The sequence below is a fragment of the Schistocerca serialis genome, chromosome 1, assembly GCF_023864345.2.
Source record: "Schistocerca serialis cubense isolate TAMUIC-IGC-003099 chromosome 1, iqSchSeri2.2, whole genome shotgun sequence".
Lineage (NCBI taxonomy): Eukaryota > Metazoa > Arthropoda > Insecta > Orthoptera > Acrididae > Schistocerca > Schistocerca serialis.
This window is the reverse complement of record NC_064638.1, coordinates 207,727,350-207,741,573: the sequence shown is the minus strand read 5'-3', so window position 1 is coordinate 207,741,573 and position 14,224 is coordinate 207,727,350. Positions and strand designations below refer to the sequence as shown.

General features: G+C 42.5%; 1 protein-coding gene across 2 annotated transcripts in view; it reads right to left on the bottom strand.

Annotated features, from left to right (window-relative positions):
• The window catches only part of LOC126465839 (estradiol 17-beta-dehydrogenase 2-like), a 152,926-nt gene that overhangs the window by 12,322 nt on the left and 126,380 nt on the right, over window positions 1–14,224 (bottom strand). For both annotated transcript variants that reach the window (XM_050096338.1, XM_050096339.1), the window contains exon 7: window positions 11,084–11,176. In XM_050096338.1, the coding sequence (XP_049952295.1) occupies window positions 11,084–11,176 (93 nt within the window). The remainder of the gene's footprint in view (window positions 1–11,083; window positions 11,177–14,224) is intronic.

Here is a 14,224-nt window from a genome sequence, read left to right as displayed (position 1 = left end):
AATATCGTGTCGGACCTCCTTTTTCCCGGCGTAGTACAGCAACTCGACATGGCACGGACTCAAAAAGTCGTTGGATGTCCCCTGCAGACATACTGAGCCATGATGCCTGTGTAACAGTCCATAATACGGAAGTGATGTCGTTGCAACATTTTGTGCACGAACTGACCTCTCGATCATGTCTCATAAATGGTCAGACCACACGCTTGAATGGTCCAGAATGCTCTTCAATCGCGAACAACTGTGGCCCAGTGCCGTGGCGCATTGTCATCCATAAAAATTGTATCGTTGTTTGGGAACATGAAGTCCATGAATGACTGCAAATGATCTCCAAGTAGTCGAACGTAACCATTTCCAGTCAATGATCAGCTGCAGCAGGGGACTCAGTCTATTCCGTATAAACAGTCCACACCATTAAGGAGCCACCACCAACTTGCACAGTGCCTTGTTGACATCGTGGGACCGTGGCTTCGTGATGCCTGTGCCACACTTCAGCCCTACTATCAGCTGCTACTAACAGAAACCGGAACTCATCTGACCAGACCACGGTTTTCCAGTCGTCTAGGGTCCAACTGGTATGCCCAGGAACCCAGGGGGGCGCTGTGTGCAAAGGCGCTCGCGTCGATCGTCTGCTGCCATACCCCATTAACGCCAAAATTTCGCCGCACTGTCCTGACGTCCTACATTGATTTATGTGGTTATTTCAGGCAGTGTTACTTGTCTGTTAGCGCTGACAGCCCTATGGAATCGCCGCTGCTCTGGGTCGCAAAAACCATCGGCCACTGCATTGTCCGTGGTGAGAGGTAATGCCTCAGATTTGGTATTCTCGGCACACACTTGCCACTATGGATCCCGGAATGTCCCATGCGTCTAGTTCCAGCTGCTATTCTGCGGACGGAGGCTGTTAATTTCCGTTGTGCGGCCAATCACGTCGGATACGTTTTCACTTGAGTCGAGGACCACAAATGACAGTTCCGCCAATACACTGTCCTTTTATAACTTTTGTATTCGATACTACAGCTATCTGTTTTTGTGCATATCGCTATCTTTTGATTTTTGTCACCCATGCGTAGGCTTGCATAGCTGAATAGCAACGTGTTTGCCTCCCCTACAGCGCGTTCAGGATCGATTCCGGTCCCTCGTTGATGATTTTTGCCGCTCGTGGACTGGGTGTTGTGTTGTCCTCATCACCATTTCATTATCACCGACACGCGAGTCGCCCTATGTGGCCTCACCTGAACTAAGACTTGCAACTCGGGGGCAAAACTTTTCCTGATGGGCCCTCCCGGTCATCAGTGCCACTCGATCATGCCATTACGTCGCCTCACCGTATTGTCTTTGCGAGTTCCCTAACCAGGAATCTCCTACCCAATGAAAATGTTTTGGGGGAGAGAAGAACTTACGTGATGAACGCGGCACAATTCCGCGGCTGCCAGTTTTGCAACTTTGAAATCAGTAGCGGTCTCGGTCAGGACCACCTCTGGGTCACGGGGCAGTGAGCCACTGTCGTTCGGAACGGCTCTTTATGCCGACGTGATATGGTCAGTATTGCATAAAGTGCCGCCCGTGATCCCTGCTGGCAGAGAGGAGCGGCTACGCCTCCGCTGACACATGCAAGTCTTACCAGGAATGGCGGGGCCTTCTGCACGGCATGTCAACAGGAGGCTGGAGGCAACTATCGGCAGTCCGGGAGGAAACAGGAGAACACCACCTTGTTTTGCTTTTCAATAACGTGTTTGTAATTGCATAAATTAAATTTTCACTTTTCTCGAAGTCCATGTTTCAGTATCATACAATGCTGTGCTCCAAACATATATTCTCAGAAATTTCTTCCTCAAATGAAGGCCTTTATTTGATACTGGTAGACTTCTTTTGGCCAGGAATGCCCTTTTTTCCTGTGCTAGTCTGCTTTTTATGTCTTCATTTGTCCGTCGATCATAGGTTACTTTGCCTCCTAGGTAGCAGAATTCCAACTCTGATGTTAAGTTTCTCATTGTTCTCATTTCTACTACTTCTAATTACTTTAGTCTTTCTTCGATATCCACTCAGTCCGTATTCTGTACTCACTAGACAGTCCGTTATATTCAACTCAGGGTACCAATGTCATCAGCAAATCTTATCACTGATATCATTTCACCTTGAATTTTAATCCCACTCTTGACTCTTTCGTTTATTTCCGTCATTGCTTCTTCGATGTATAAATTGAACATTACGGAAGAAAGACTACATCCCTATCTTATGCCCTTTCTCATCCTACCACTTCGTTCTTTGTCTTCCAGCCTTACTATTCGCACTTGCTTCTTGTACATATAGTGTAAAACCAGTCTTTCCCTATAGCTTACCCCTATTCTTCTAAAACCCCGAACATTTTGCACCATTTAACAGTGTCTACCGATTTTTCCTGGCTCCCGTGTGTCGATTTTTGGTTCAAATGGCTCTGAGCACTATGGGACTTAACATCTATGGTCATCAGTCCCCTAGAACTTAGAACTACTTAAACCTCACTAACCTAAGGACAGCACACAACACCCAGTCATCACGAGGCAGAGAAAATCCCTGATGTCGATTTTTCTTCATTCTTGCTTCCAGTATCTACCGCAACAGCAGAACTGCATCTCTGATGACTTTACCTATTCTAAACACTAACTGAATGAATTTAACAGAGTCTCAGTTTTCTTTTCCAGTCTTCTGTATATTATTCCAGCCAGAAAATTGGATGCGTGAACTGTTCAGTTGATTGTACGCTAATTCTCGCCATTCTCAGCCCTTGCTGTCTTTGGAATAATGTGGATGACGTTTTTCGAAAGTCTGATGATATATCGCCAGTCTCATACATACTACACACCAACGTGAATACTTGTTTGTTGCCATTTCTCCCAATGATTTTGAAAATTCAGATGGAATGTTATCTATCCCATCTGTGTTATTTGATCTTCAATAATACAAAGCTCTTTTAAATTCTGATTCCACTGCTGGTTTCCCTATTTCTTCCCTGTAGATTCCTGTTTCTTCTTCTATAACGTCGTCAGACAAGTTACAATAATTCTCTGTTATTCCAATCTAGAACTGCGCGTGGAAAAGAACGAACACGTATATTTTTCCGTGCCAACTCTAATTTCTCTTATTTTATTTTTGATGATATTTTCTTCTAATGTAGGTCGGCGTCAACAAAATATTTTTGCATTCGGAGGAGAAAGTTGGTGATTGAAATTTCGTGAGAAGATTCCGCCTCAACGAAACACGCCTTTGTTTAAACGATGTCCGCCCTAAATTCTGTATCACGTCAGTGACACACTCTCAACACAAAACGTGCTGCTCTTCTTTGAACTTTCACTATGTACTTCGTTAATGCTATCTGTTAAGCCCTTAATCCCAAATGTCACAAATCCGCATCATACCAATGCTGTGCTAAAAACTGTAAGGTTCACTTTTTTTCAATACTAGTGTCGATAGAAGCTGATTCTTCATGAAGCTACCAACGGTTCTGACAAGTGCTTCATTATCCTGAGTATTTCGAGTACATCTAACGCACCGTGGTTCTTGATTTTTATCTTTCATCTAGAAATTTATTCAGGCATTAAGGGGCAAAGAAATCCACACCGCGCAGCAGTACTCAAAAAGAGCACGGACGAGCGTAGTGTCCGCATTCTCTTTGGTAGATCTGTTGCATCTTCTGAGTGTTCTACCAATAAAACGCAGTCTTTGGTTCGCCTTCCACAAAACATTTTCTATGTAAATATTCCAATGTCAGTTCTTGGTAATTGTAATTCCTAGGTATTTTAGGTGAATCTACGTCCTTTAGATTAGTCTGATTTATGGTGTAACCGGATTCCTTCTAGCACTCATGTTGATGACCTCACACTTTTCATTATTTAGGTTCAATTGTCGATTTTCGCATCATGCAGATATGTTTTCTACATCATTTTGCAGTTTGTTTTGATCTTCTGCTTACTTCAGTTGACGATAAACGACAGAATCATCTACTAACAACTTTAAGACGGCAACTCAGATTGTCTCCTCAATCGTTTCTATAGGTAAGGAATAGCAGAGGGCCTATAACGCTGCCATGGGAAACGCCAGATACCACTTCTGTTTTACTCGATGACTTTCCGCCAATTACTACGAACTGTGAGCTCTGACACGAAATCAAGAATCCAGTCACATAACTTAGAAGATATTCCATAAGTATGCAATTTCACTACACCCCTTAATGTGGATCAGTGTCAAAAGCCTTCTGGAAATCTAGAAATATGGAATCAATTTGAACGCCCTTGTCAATAGCTCTCAGCATTTCGTGTAAATAAAGAGCTGGTTGTGTTTAACAAGAAAGATGTTTTCTGAATCCGTGTTGACTATATGTTAATAGACCGTTCCCTCCGAAGCAATTCATAATGTTTGAACATAATATATGGTCCAAAATTCTGCTGCATATCGATATTACTGATAAGGGGCTGTAATTTAGTGGACTAATACTACTACCTTCCTTGAATACTGGCGTGGCCCGTGCAACTTTCCAGTCTTTGGGTACGGATCTTTCGTCGAGTGAATGGTTGTATAAGATTGTTAAGTACGGAGCTATTGCATCAGCATACTCTGAAAGGAATCTAACTAGTACGCAGTCTAGACCGGAAGACTTGCATTTGTTAAATGATTTAAGTTTGTTTACTACTCCGAGTATATCTGCTTCTACCTTGCCGGCCCGTGTGGCCGAGCGGTTCTAGGCGCTTCAGTCTGGAACCGTGCGACCGTTACGGTTGCAGGTTCGAATCCTGCCTCGGGCATGCATGTGTGTCATGTCCTTAGGTTAGTTAGGTTTAAGTAGTTCTAAGTTCTAGGGGACTGATGAACTCAGATGTTAAGTCCCATAGTGCTCAGAGCTATTTGAACCATTTGAGAATCTACGTTACTCATGTTGGCAGCTGTTCTCGATTCCAATTGTGGACTATTTACTTCGTTTCCTTTGGAGAAGAAATTTCGGAAGCCTGTGTTTAGTAACTCTGCTTTGCCAGTACTATCGTCTATAGTATTTCCATTGCTATCGCGCAGAGATCTCTTGCCGCTAGCACACTGCACATATGACCAGAATATCTTTGGATTTTCTGTCAGGTATGGAGACAAAGTTTCGTTGTGCAAACTATACAAACATCTCGCGTTGAAGACCGCCCAACATTTCGATTTTCTGTGAAAAATCACCAGTCTTGGAGATTCAGCGTTCGTTTAAATGTGGCATTTTTGTACTTCCTTCTTTCGTCGATCAGCTGAAGTATTTCTTTTCTTAATCAGGGTTCCTTTGCAGTTACATTCCTTATACCTATGTTTCTCTTTCCAACTTTTGCCACTGCCCTTTTTAGGGGTGCCCATTCCTCTTCAACTGAACTGTCTGCTAACCTATTCATTACCGCAACATCTATAGCCTCAGAGAACTTCAAGCATATTTCTTCCTTACTTAGTACTTCCGTATCCAATCTCTTAGCCCAGTGATTTTTCCTGGCTTGTCTCTTAAACTATAGTTTACTCCTCCCCATTACTAAATTGAGATCTGAGTCTATATCTGTTCTCGGGAACGCCTTACAATCTATTGTATGATTTCGAATGTCTGTCAGATTGTGATCTGCCGGACTGTGATGTAATCTGATTAGAATCTTCCCGAACTCCCGGCGTTTTCCAAGTGTACCTCCTCCTCTTGTGGTTCTTGAACAGAGGATTCGCTATTACTAGCTGAATTTTGTTGCAGAACTCAATTAGTCTTCCTGTTCTCCCGTTCCTAAAGTGCGCGTCATATATCTTGGCGGCCGAGTTTAGGTTCGTTCTGCGCATCTGACGTCACAAAACACAGTCAGCCAATGAACAGAGAACGACGTTGTCAGATCTCGACTGCAGTGCAGAGCACGGACGAGTGTCTTCAGTTTTAGAAACGTTCTGTCATAAATAAAGTAATAGAACAAAAGCAATGTCTTGATAGCAGACTTTCTTTTATAGAAAGTTTGGAAAAAGCATTCTTTATACCAATTGCTTCATATTCTATTAATTAAACCAAACAAGCAATAAGACTCCTAATTCAGGCGATAGCAAGGAAAGGTGTTTGTTTCAATCTCACAAACTGCTTTTTCGCAATAAAGAACAGCGGTAATTGTTTATTTCCTATTGTACTTCGACGAAGCGTGAGTAATTCATAGTCATACCAACAGTGTTTATAAGTAGTTGCATGAGGTGTTAGACTCCTTATGGAGTTAAACTGTTCGATGAGCTGAGGTAGCGGAACGGTTAAGGTGTTAGGCTGTCAAGTGAAAGGTTATGAGTTCAAACCTTGTGCGGTGCGTAAAATTTTCTTTATTTAAAAACAATATTGGAGTGCCATACTTCACGAATTTTATTCGTTTGAATGAAATTTCTAGTGCTTTGCCTCTTCATTAACTTTTTCGCTGCTGCAGACATGTGCTCCCCGCATTCCGCGCTGTGCGCGATTTTGTCATCACTGCACTTCTCGCCTGTGCAGACACATGGTGTTCCCACTGCTTTGACACACTTATAATTCGATTTCACAAAAACTATTTGGTCAAAAAATTTGATTTTTACACGTCTTCTTGACTGATACCTTCCCCCCATAAATGACTTAATTTTGTTTTGATTTGCAGCATTAAATGTAGTAAACCATTGCACGAAATTTTGAAGAGTTTGCAGAGGTAAAAGTCCATAGCGTATACTTTCCGTATGGTCGATTTTAGTTGCCACAATGTTGAGAATGAAATGTGGACAAGATACCTAAATTTCATATAATATATACTGTATAACAATATCTCATTTAATTTAAGTACCACATAGGTGTCGTATGTAATATTGAGAAATATTCCGTCTTTCGCGACTGTAATAAAAGTTTTATTGACACACGGCGCGTTTGGCTTTACTTTAAAGCACTTCTATCGGTGAAAGGTATGGCACATACACAATGGTATTCATGTTCTATTTCTTGTTTTTGTTCCACAGTCGCAGTTTTACCAATGGTATTAAAATATATCCATCTTCTGCAACTGTAATAAGCGACTTATTTAGACCAGACGCGTTTCTCTCTTTTGAAGCATCATAAGAGGACTGTATTTTGTGTCCTCCATTGCCAAGTCACCTTTCGTAGTTTTGTGCTGCGGTAGCACAATATTCAACGTTTGTGTTGGCTCATCAGTGTTTTAGCAAATAAATGCTGTTTGTGTGTGCCACACACAAAATTATATTTGACATAGCTCTGAGCACTTCACTGACAGACGGTATATTCAAGTCCTAATGTTTTTTGTAAGTCTACAGTTTTGTTTAATATATTTTGTCTACTTCCTTTTGATTGATTGAAGTGCTTTAAAATAAAGCCAAACGTGCCCAGTGTAAGTAAAACTTTTGTTACAGTCGCGAAAGGTGGAATATTTCTCAATATTACGTACGACACTTATGTGGTACTTAAATTAAATGAAATATATAGGTATCTTGTCCACATTTCATTCTCAACATTGTGGCAACTAAAATCGACCATACGGAAAGTATACTCTATGGACTTTACCTCTGCAAACTCTTTAAAATTTCGTGCAATGGTTTACTATATTTAATGCTGCATAATAACTGCGTTGAACATCGAAACAAAATGAAGTCATTTATGGGGGGAAGGTATCAGTCAAGAAGATAGGTAAAAATCTAATTTTTGAGCCAAATAGTTTTTGTGGAATCGAATGATAAAGAGTGTCAAAGCAGTCGGAATACAATGTGTCTGCACAGGGGAGCAGTGTAGTGACAAAATCGCCCACAGCGCGGAATGCAGGGAGCACGTCTTTCTAGCAGCGAAAGGGTTAATGCGGCCGTGGTGGCTTTACTTCATGAACTGCGCGCTCTTCCCTAAACGTAAGTTTGCGAAATATGCTATACTATGGCGCTGCTTCTCTTGGCGCGTGCGTCGTGTGCAACTGGCAACGCAGCAATCTCCCGCGTCTAGGCGGGCATGCGCGAGCCGCCAAGATAAAAGAATTGAACTAATCCCCTCTTCTGCTTCTTCCCCTACGACCGCATTCCAATTCACCATCCCCGTACTGAATTACTCTTTCAGTTTCGTTGTACACTTTCTCTACCTCTTCATTTTCCGCTTGCGACGTCGGCATATATGCCTGTACTATTGTTGTCGGTGTTGGCTTGGTGTCTATTCTGATGACAACAACCCTATCACTAAATGTTCACAGTAATTCACATCCTGCTCTGTCTTCCTGCTCAAAGCGAATCCTACTCCAGTTATGCCATTTTTTGTGCCATTTGTTTGGCCAAAAATCTTCTTCTTCTGTCTGACCTAATTGGCTCTCACTATACCTTGATTGTGCCTTTGCATTTCTCTTTTCATATTTACTAGCTTCCCTATTACGTTCAAACTTTTGACTATCCACGCCACTATGTGTAGAACGTTACCCATTTATTAGGTGTTCAGTATTTTTTTCTTGGTCACATCTCCTTTGTCAGTCCCATCTCAGAGATCCGAATAGGGGACAATTGCGGAATGTTTTGCCAATCGAGAGATCACCATAACACTTTTTCAATTACAGGCCACATGTCTTCTGGATATACATTATGTGACTTTAATACAGTGATTTTCATTGTCTTCTGCGTCCTCACGCCTTTGATCATTGCTGATTCTCTCTCACCCCAAGGGTAAGGGAGTGCCCTGAACCTCTGCCCCCATTTTCATCGTCTTTGACAAGGTGGTTGGGAGAACTATGATTACTCATTAGGCCGGAAGTCCTCAGCTGCCACTGCTGATGACTTGTACCCAAAGTTCAAGTAGTGGTGAGGTTCGGACCCGGGGCCCAGAACGTTTTCATTACGAGCCAAAGACGTTGCCCACAGACCACTATGCAAATTCAAGACAATGATAATGATGTATCAGAGGGTGAAGCCTAGGTTTCAAACTTTAAAAAAATTGTTAGTGTCTTGTATCTTCTGATATATTTATAAACATGATTTCAAGTTTCGCGACATATTTGTACGCAATGGAACACAGATTAATAGGTGTAATATTTAAATGAACTAAAATAATATCCAAATCAGTAAAAAAACACTATTCTTTTTACTGTTGAAACAAGTGATTGTTTTGGTATAATTTTTTGCGAGACACAAACATCTTGTGGTATCTATACATAAGAAAATAAAGTAACAGCTTTAGAATGTCTAAAGATAGACCAAAAAATTATGTCAGACCTATGATAAGTGGACTTTTGGTATTTTTGAATTCACGGATTCATATGTGCTTTTCTTCTACAGCAGAAGTGTACCTATCTTACATACGAGGTGCGACATAAAATAATGAGACTGATTTTCTTTGTAAGATGTGGCAACCCTGCAGGCTTGTGTAGGCACAATATGTTTGACCTTGGTCTATAAGCTTCTTCTAGTCCAAGCGGCACATCGATGCAACTGCTCAATCATGAGTTGTGCTGTAATAAGTTAACACGTGTTTGTGTCTCTCGTCACGGAAATGGAACCGCATAATATTGCGCAACGGTGTGCTATTTCTTTTTGCGTTAAATTGGGTGAAAACGCGACGACAACTTACGGTAAGCTTCAGAAGGCTTTTGGAGAGGAGGTAATGTCAAGAGCTCAAGTTTTTCGTTGGCATAAAATGTTTAGTGAAGGCAGAACGTATATTGAAAATGAAGACCACAGTGGACGACCATCAATCTCACGGACAGATGTCAACTTTGCCAGGGTGCGTGAACTCGTACGATCTGATCGAAGATTATCCGTCAAAATGATTGCAGAGGAACTGAACATCAATCGAGAAACGTTTCGTCTAATAATAACTGAAGATCTTGGTACGGGAAAGATTTGTGCAAAAATTGTCCCCAAAAATCTCACACCACAACAGCGAGAAACACGGAAAAATGTGGCAGTCGATCTGTTAGCTCAAACGGAAATGAATCCAGAACTGTTGAGCCGTGTTATCGCTGGTGATGTTTTTTCAGAACGATCCAGAGACAAAACGCCAAATTTCACAATGGTGCTCAAAGGGATCACCCAGACCAAAAAAAGCTCGCATGTCAAAGTCAAAAGTGAAATGCATGCTTGTGTGCTACTTTGATTCAAAGAGAACTGTTCATAAAGAGTGGTGCCTCCTGGACAAACAGTTAACCAATATTACTACAAAGAAATTTTAAAAGATTTCGTAAAAGAGTTCTTCATGTCCGTGCCAACATTGCTGATAATTGGATGCTGCATAACGATAATGCGCCATCCCATACTGCTCTGTCAGTAGAGCAATTTTTAACCTCAAAACAAATTTCAGTACTACCACAGCAACCTTCTTCACCAGATATCGCTCCGTGCGACTTTTTTCTGTTTCCAAGAGTCAAAACTGCGGTCAAGGGACACCATTTTCAAACAACACAAGATGTTCAAAAAAGCTGTGACGAGGGTCTTGATAGATATTACAGAAGATGAGTTCCAGAAATGTTACCATCAATGGCAGAAGCACTGGAAAAAGTGTGTGCAATCAGAATGGAACTACTTTGATGGAGACAACACTAAACATGACTAAAACGGTAAGCAACATTTTTTTAACAACAGTCTCATTACTTTATTGTCGCACCTCGTATATTACATTTATTACGTCGATCAGAAATGCATGGTTCATGCATTACAACGGATCGCGAAGATTAGTCCACGGATTTTTATTCGTCTTCTCAGTATCACTATAGTAACGGAAAATGTCTAGTATGTCTATCTTTTTGCAGTCTCCGTTAACAAGCCCGGAGGCGTAGAGTTTTGAACCACTGTTCTAGATAACGTTGACACACTGTCGCGTCCTCACAATCAATAACGCAGCAGCTAGCCAGAAAACTGAAAGAAATAACCACCAAAACGTGATCGTCTAAAAACGAAATGTTAAGCACAACGTTTGAAGACACATCTAACAGAGCGGATTTAGACTTTGATGCGAATCATGAGGCATCTATCTTAAAAAAGTCATGAGATTTAAGGCAGATGGTTATTGTCAACATACATCTCATAGACGTAGACATAGATCCACTGGAAATGGTTTTGACAGACAGTGATTTTCTCAAGTACATACCTGCATATTCCTGCCGACGCAGGCTTTTACCATCTCGTCGATCACGTCTGAGATATCCCGCCAAGTCATCCACTTGACAGCTCTTAGCGTTGTCTGGAAAGATAGACAAGGTATTAGTACTCAGATTAAGTAGCTGAAACATTGCGCGGTGCATTATCCACGCACGCACCATGTACCGTACGTGGCCCAGTCAAATTACCCGAGGTATCGTTTCTCGCAGACGTGATAGTCCAGCAGCATAACAGGAAGGATTAATCGATCTTGGAACGAAAGGACATACCCACACAGCAATTTACAACATACGGCACTACATGAGACCCTCGGGGTTACAATAATAAGTGACACACTGTCTATGAAAGCATTAATTCCGGGTTTGAGGCCTGAGCAAATAGTTTTAACTTCACGCAAAACTTGTTCATTTTGTATTATTTGCTGGTCTGTCCCAAAGGATAGGCTTAGCTGCCTAATTGCCGACAATTTTTGGTGTGTCTCGTTGCCTTTCCATCACTGTGTGTGAGTATTTCGTAACAGCTGGATCAGTATCAGTCTTAGCGCAATGATTTATGACCCTTACGGAAACAAACTCCATATGTCACTTTCAAGTTTCAAGAACCCCCCGCCCCCCCCCCCCCCCCTCCGCCCACTAGAGTTCTTATCTAGTATTTATTTGGGTATAATTTATGACCCTTTGTCAAAACATGGATGCCTCTACAGAGTGGCCAGAAACAGTCTGAAATGCTCTGAGGGAGTTGCATGGTGGTTATGCAGAGAAATAATTGGCAAGAAAAAAATTCTATACTTTGCACTGTTTCCGAGCTTATTGGCCCTGCAGTTAGCCATTATGGCCGTTGCGCGTGCAAATTCAAGCGGCGCCTCAGAGGCGTTTGGTTTCCCAAAACCGAACGAGAGAGCATGGGATGCTAGTAAGGATCATACCCGAGCCAAAGGCTGAGCACTCTCATATACTGTCTTCTATCCTATGGGAACAAGTGACACTAAATGATGGGTCACTTGAATCTGCACACTTAGCGGCCTGGTTCAGTAAATTCAATGCTAGCTAACTTGGAAACGACGCAAATTATCGAATTTTTTTCTTGACAATTATTTCTCAGCACAACTTACCCTACAACATCCTTGCAGAGTTTTCAGACTGTACGTGACTCCCCTGTATATTTATCCTGCTTTATCTTAATAACTGTAATTTGTGACCCATCTTACTTAAATTCTATAATTTTTTACTCTAAATGGCTGCTGCAACCAAATCACAAACTCCTGTATATTCTGCTTTATCTTAATGATCTTAAGACACACATCAATAAAAGTTTTCATCACCCCGGTTCCCAGAACTCCTAAAAATAGTCGTTGACTATGGATATTGTGTCACAGACACAGTCCCTTTGACTGTTCAGAGATGTCACTAAACCCGCCCAAAGATGTAAACAACCATGCATGAGCAGCGCCTATTGGACGGAGGGGGTCCGAAATCCGATCAGTTCCAGTCTTTCCAGCAGAAAGGAGGTACACGGTTCGTGTTGTCTGTAGTTCAACCGTGTCTAGTCGGTCAATGCTGCGGTTCGATCGCGTCCGCATTGTTACTTTCTGCCAGGAAGTGCTCTCAAAAAGAGAAGTGTCCTGGTGTCTCGGAGTGAACCAAGGCGATGTTGTTCGTACATGCAGGAGATACAGAGAGACAGGAACTGTCGAGACATGCCTCGCTCAGGCCGCCCGAAGCCTACTACTGCAGTGGGTGACCGCTACCTACGGATTATGGCTCGGAGGAACCCTGATAGCAACGCCACCATGTTGAATAATGCTTTTTCTGCAGCCACAGGACGTCATGTTACGACTCAAATTGTGCGCAATACGCTGCATGATGCGCAACTTCACTCCCGACGTCCATGGCGAGGTCAATCTTTGCAACCACGAAACAATGCAGCGCGGTACTGATGGGCCCAATGGATCGCTCAGGATTGGCTGGTTCAAAAATGGTTCAAATGGCTCTGAGCACTATGGGACTCAACTTCTGAAGTCATTAGTCCCCCTAGAACTAGTTAAACCTAACTAACCTAAGGACATCACACACATCCATGCCCGAGGCAGGATTCGAACCTGCGACCGTAGCGGTCTCGCGGTTCCATACTGCAGCGCCTAGAACCGCACGGCCACTTCGGCCGGCACTCAGGATTGGCATCACGTTCTCTTCACCGATGTGTGTCGCATATGCCTTCAAGTAGACAATCGTCAGAGACGTGTTTAAAGGAAACTGGGTCAGGCTGAACGCCTTAGACACACTGTCCAGCGAGTGCGGCAAGGTGGAGGTTCTCTGATGTTTTGGGGTGACATTATGTGGGGCCGACGTACGCCGCTGGTGGTCATGGAAGGCGCCATGGAAGGCTGTCCTCCTCCGACCGACAGTGCAACCATATCGGCAGCACATTGGCGAGGCATTCGTCTTCATGGACGACAATTCGCGCCCCCATTGTGCACATCTTCTGAATGACTTCCTTCAGGATAACAACACCGCTCGATCAGAGTGGCCAGCATGTTCTCCAGACATGAACCCTATCGAACATGCCTGGAATAGATTGAAAAAGGATGTTTATGGACTACGTGTCCCACCAACCACTCTGAGGGATCTACGCCGGATCGCCGCTGAGGAGTGGGACTATCTGGACCAACAGTGCCTTGATGAAGTTGTGGATAGTATGCCACGACGAATAAAGGCATGCATAAATGCAAGAGGACGTGTTACTGGCTATTAGACGTACCAGTGTGTACAGCAATCTGGACCACAACCTCTGAAGGTCTTGGTGTATGGTGGTACAACATGCAATCTGTGGTTTTCATGAGCAATAAAAAGGGCTAAAATGATGCTTATGTTGATCTATATTCCAATTTTCTGTACAGGTTCCGGAACTCTCGGATGCAAAAGTTTTTTTGATGTGTGTATATGACACAGAGAAAGGTCACTGGAAGTTTATCTGAGCTATTTTTATCTCAATTAGTACAAATCATGAAGCAAAATGGCTACCTAAATCAAAATTGGCTCTGTCTATATTTCTGTCACTCTTCCCTTAATTAGCATAATTTATGATCTGAAAATGGTCACATCTGCATTTAGCCTTGTCCTTATCAGTATAA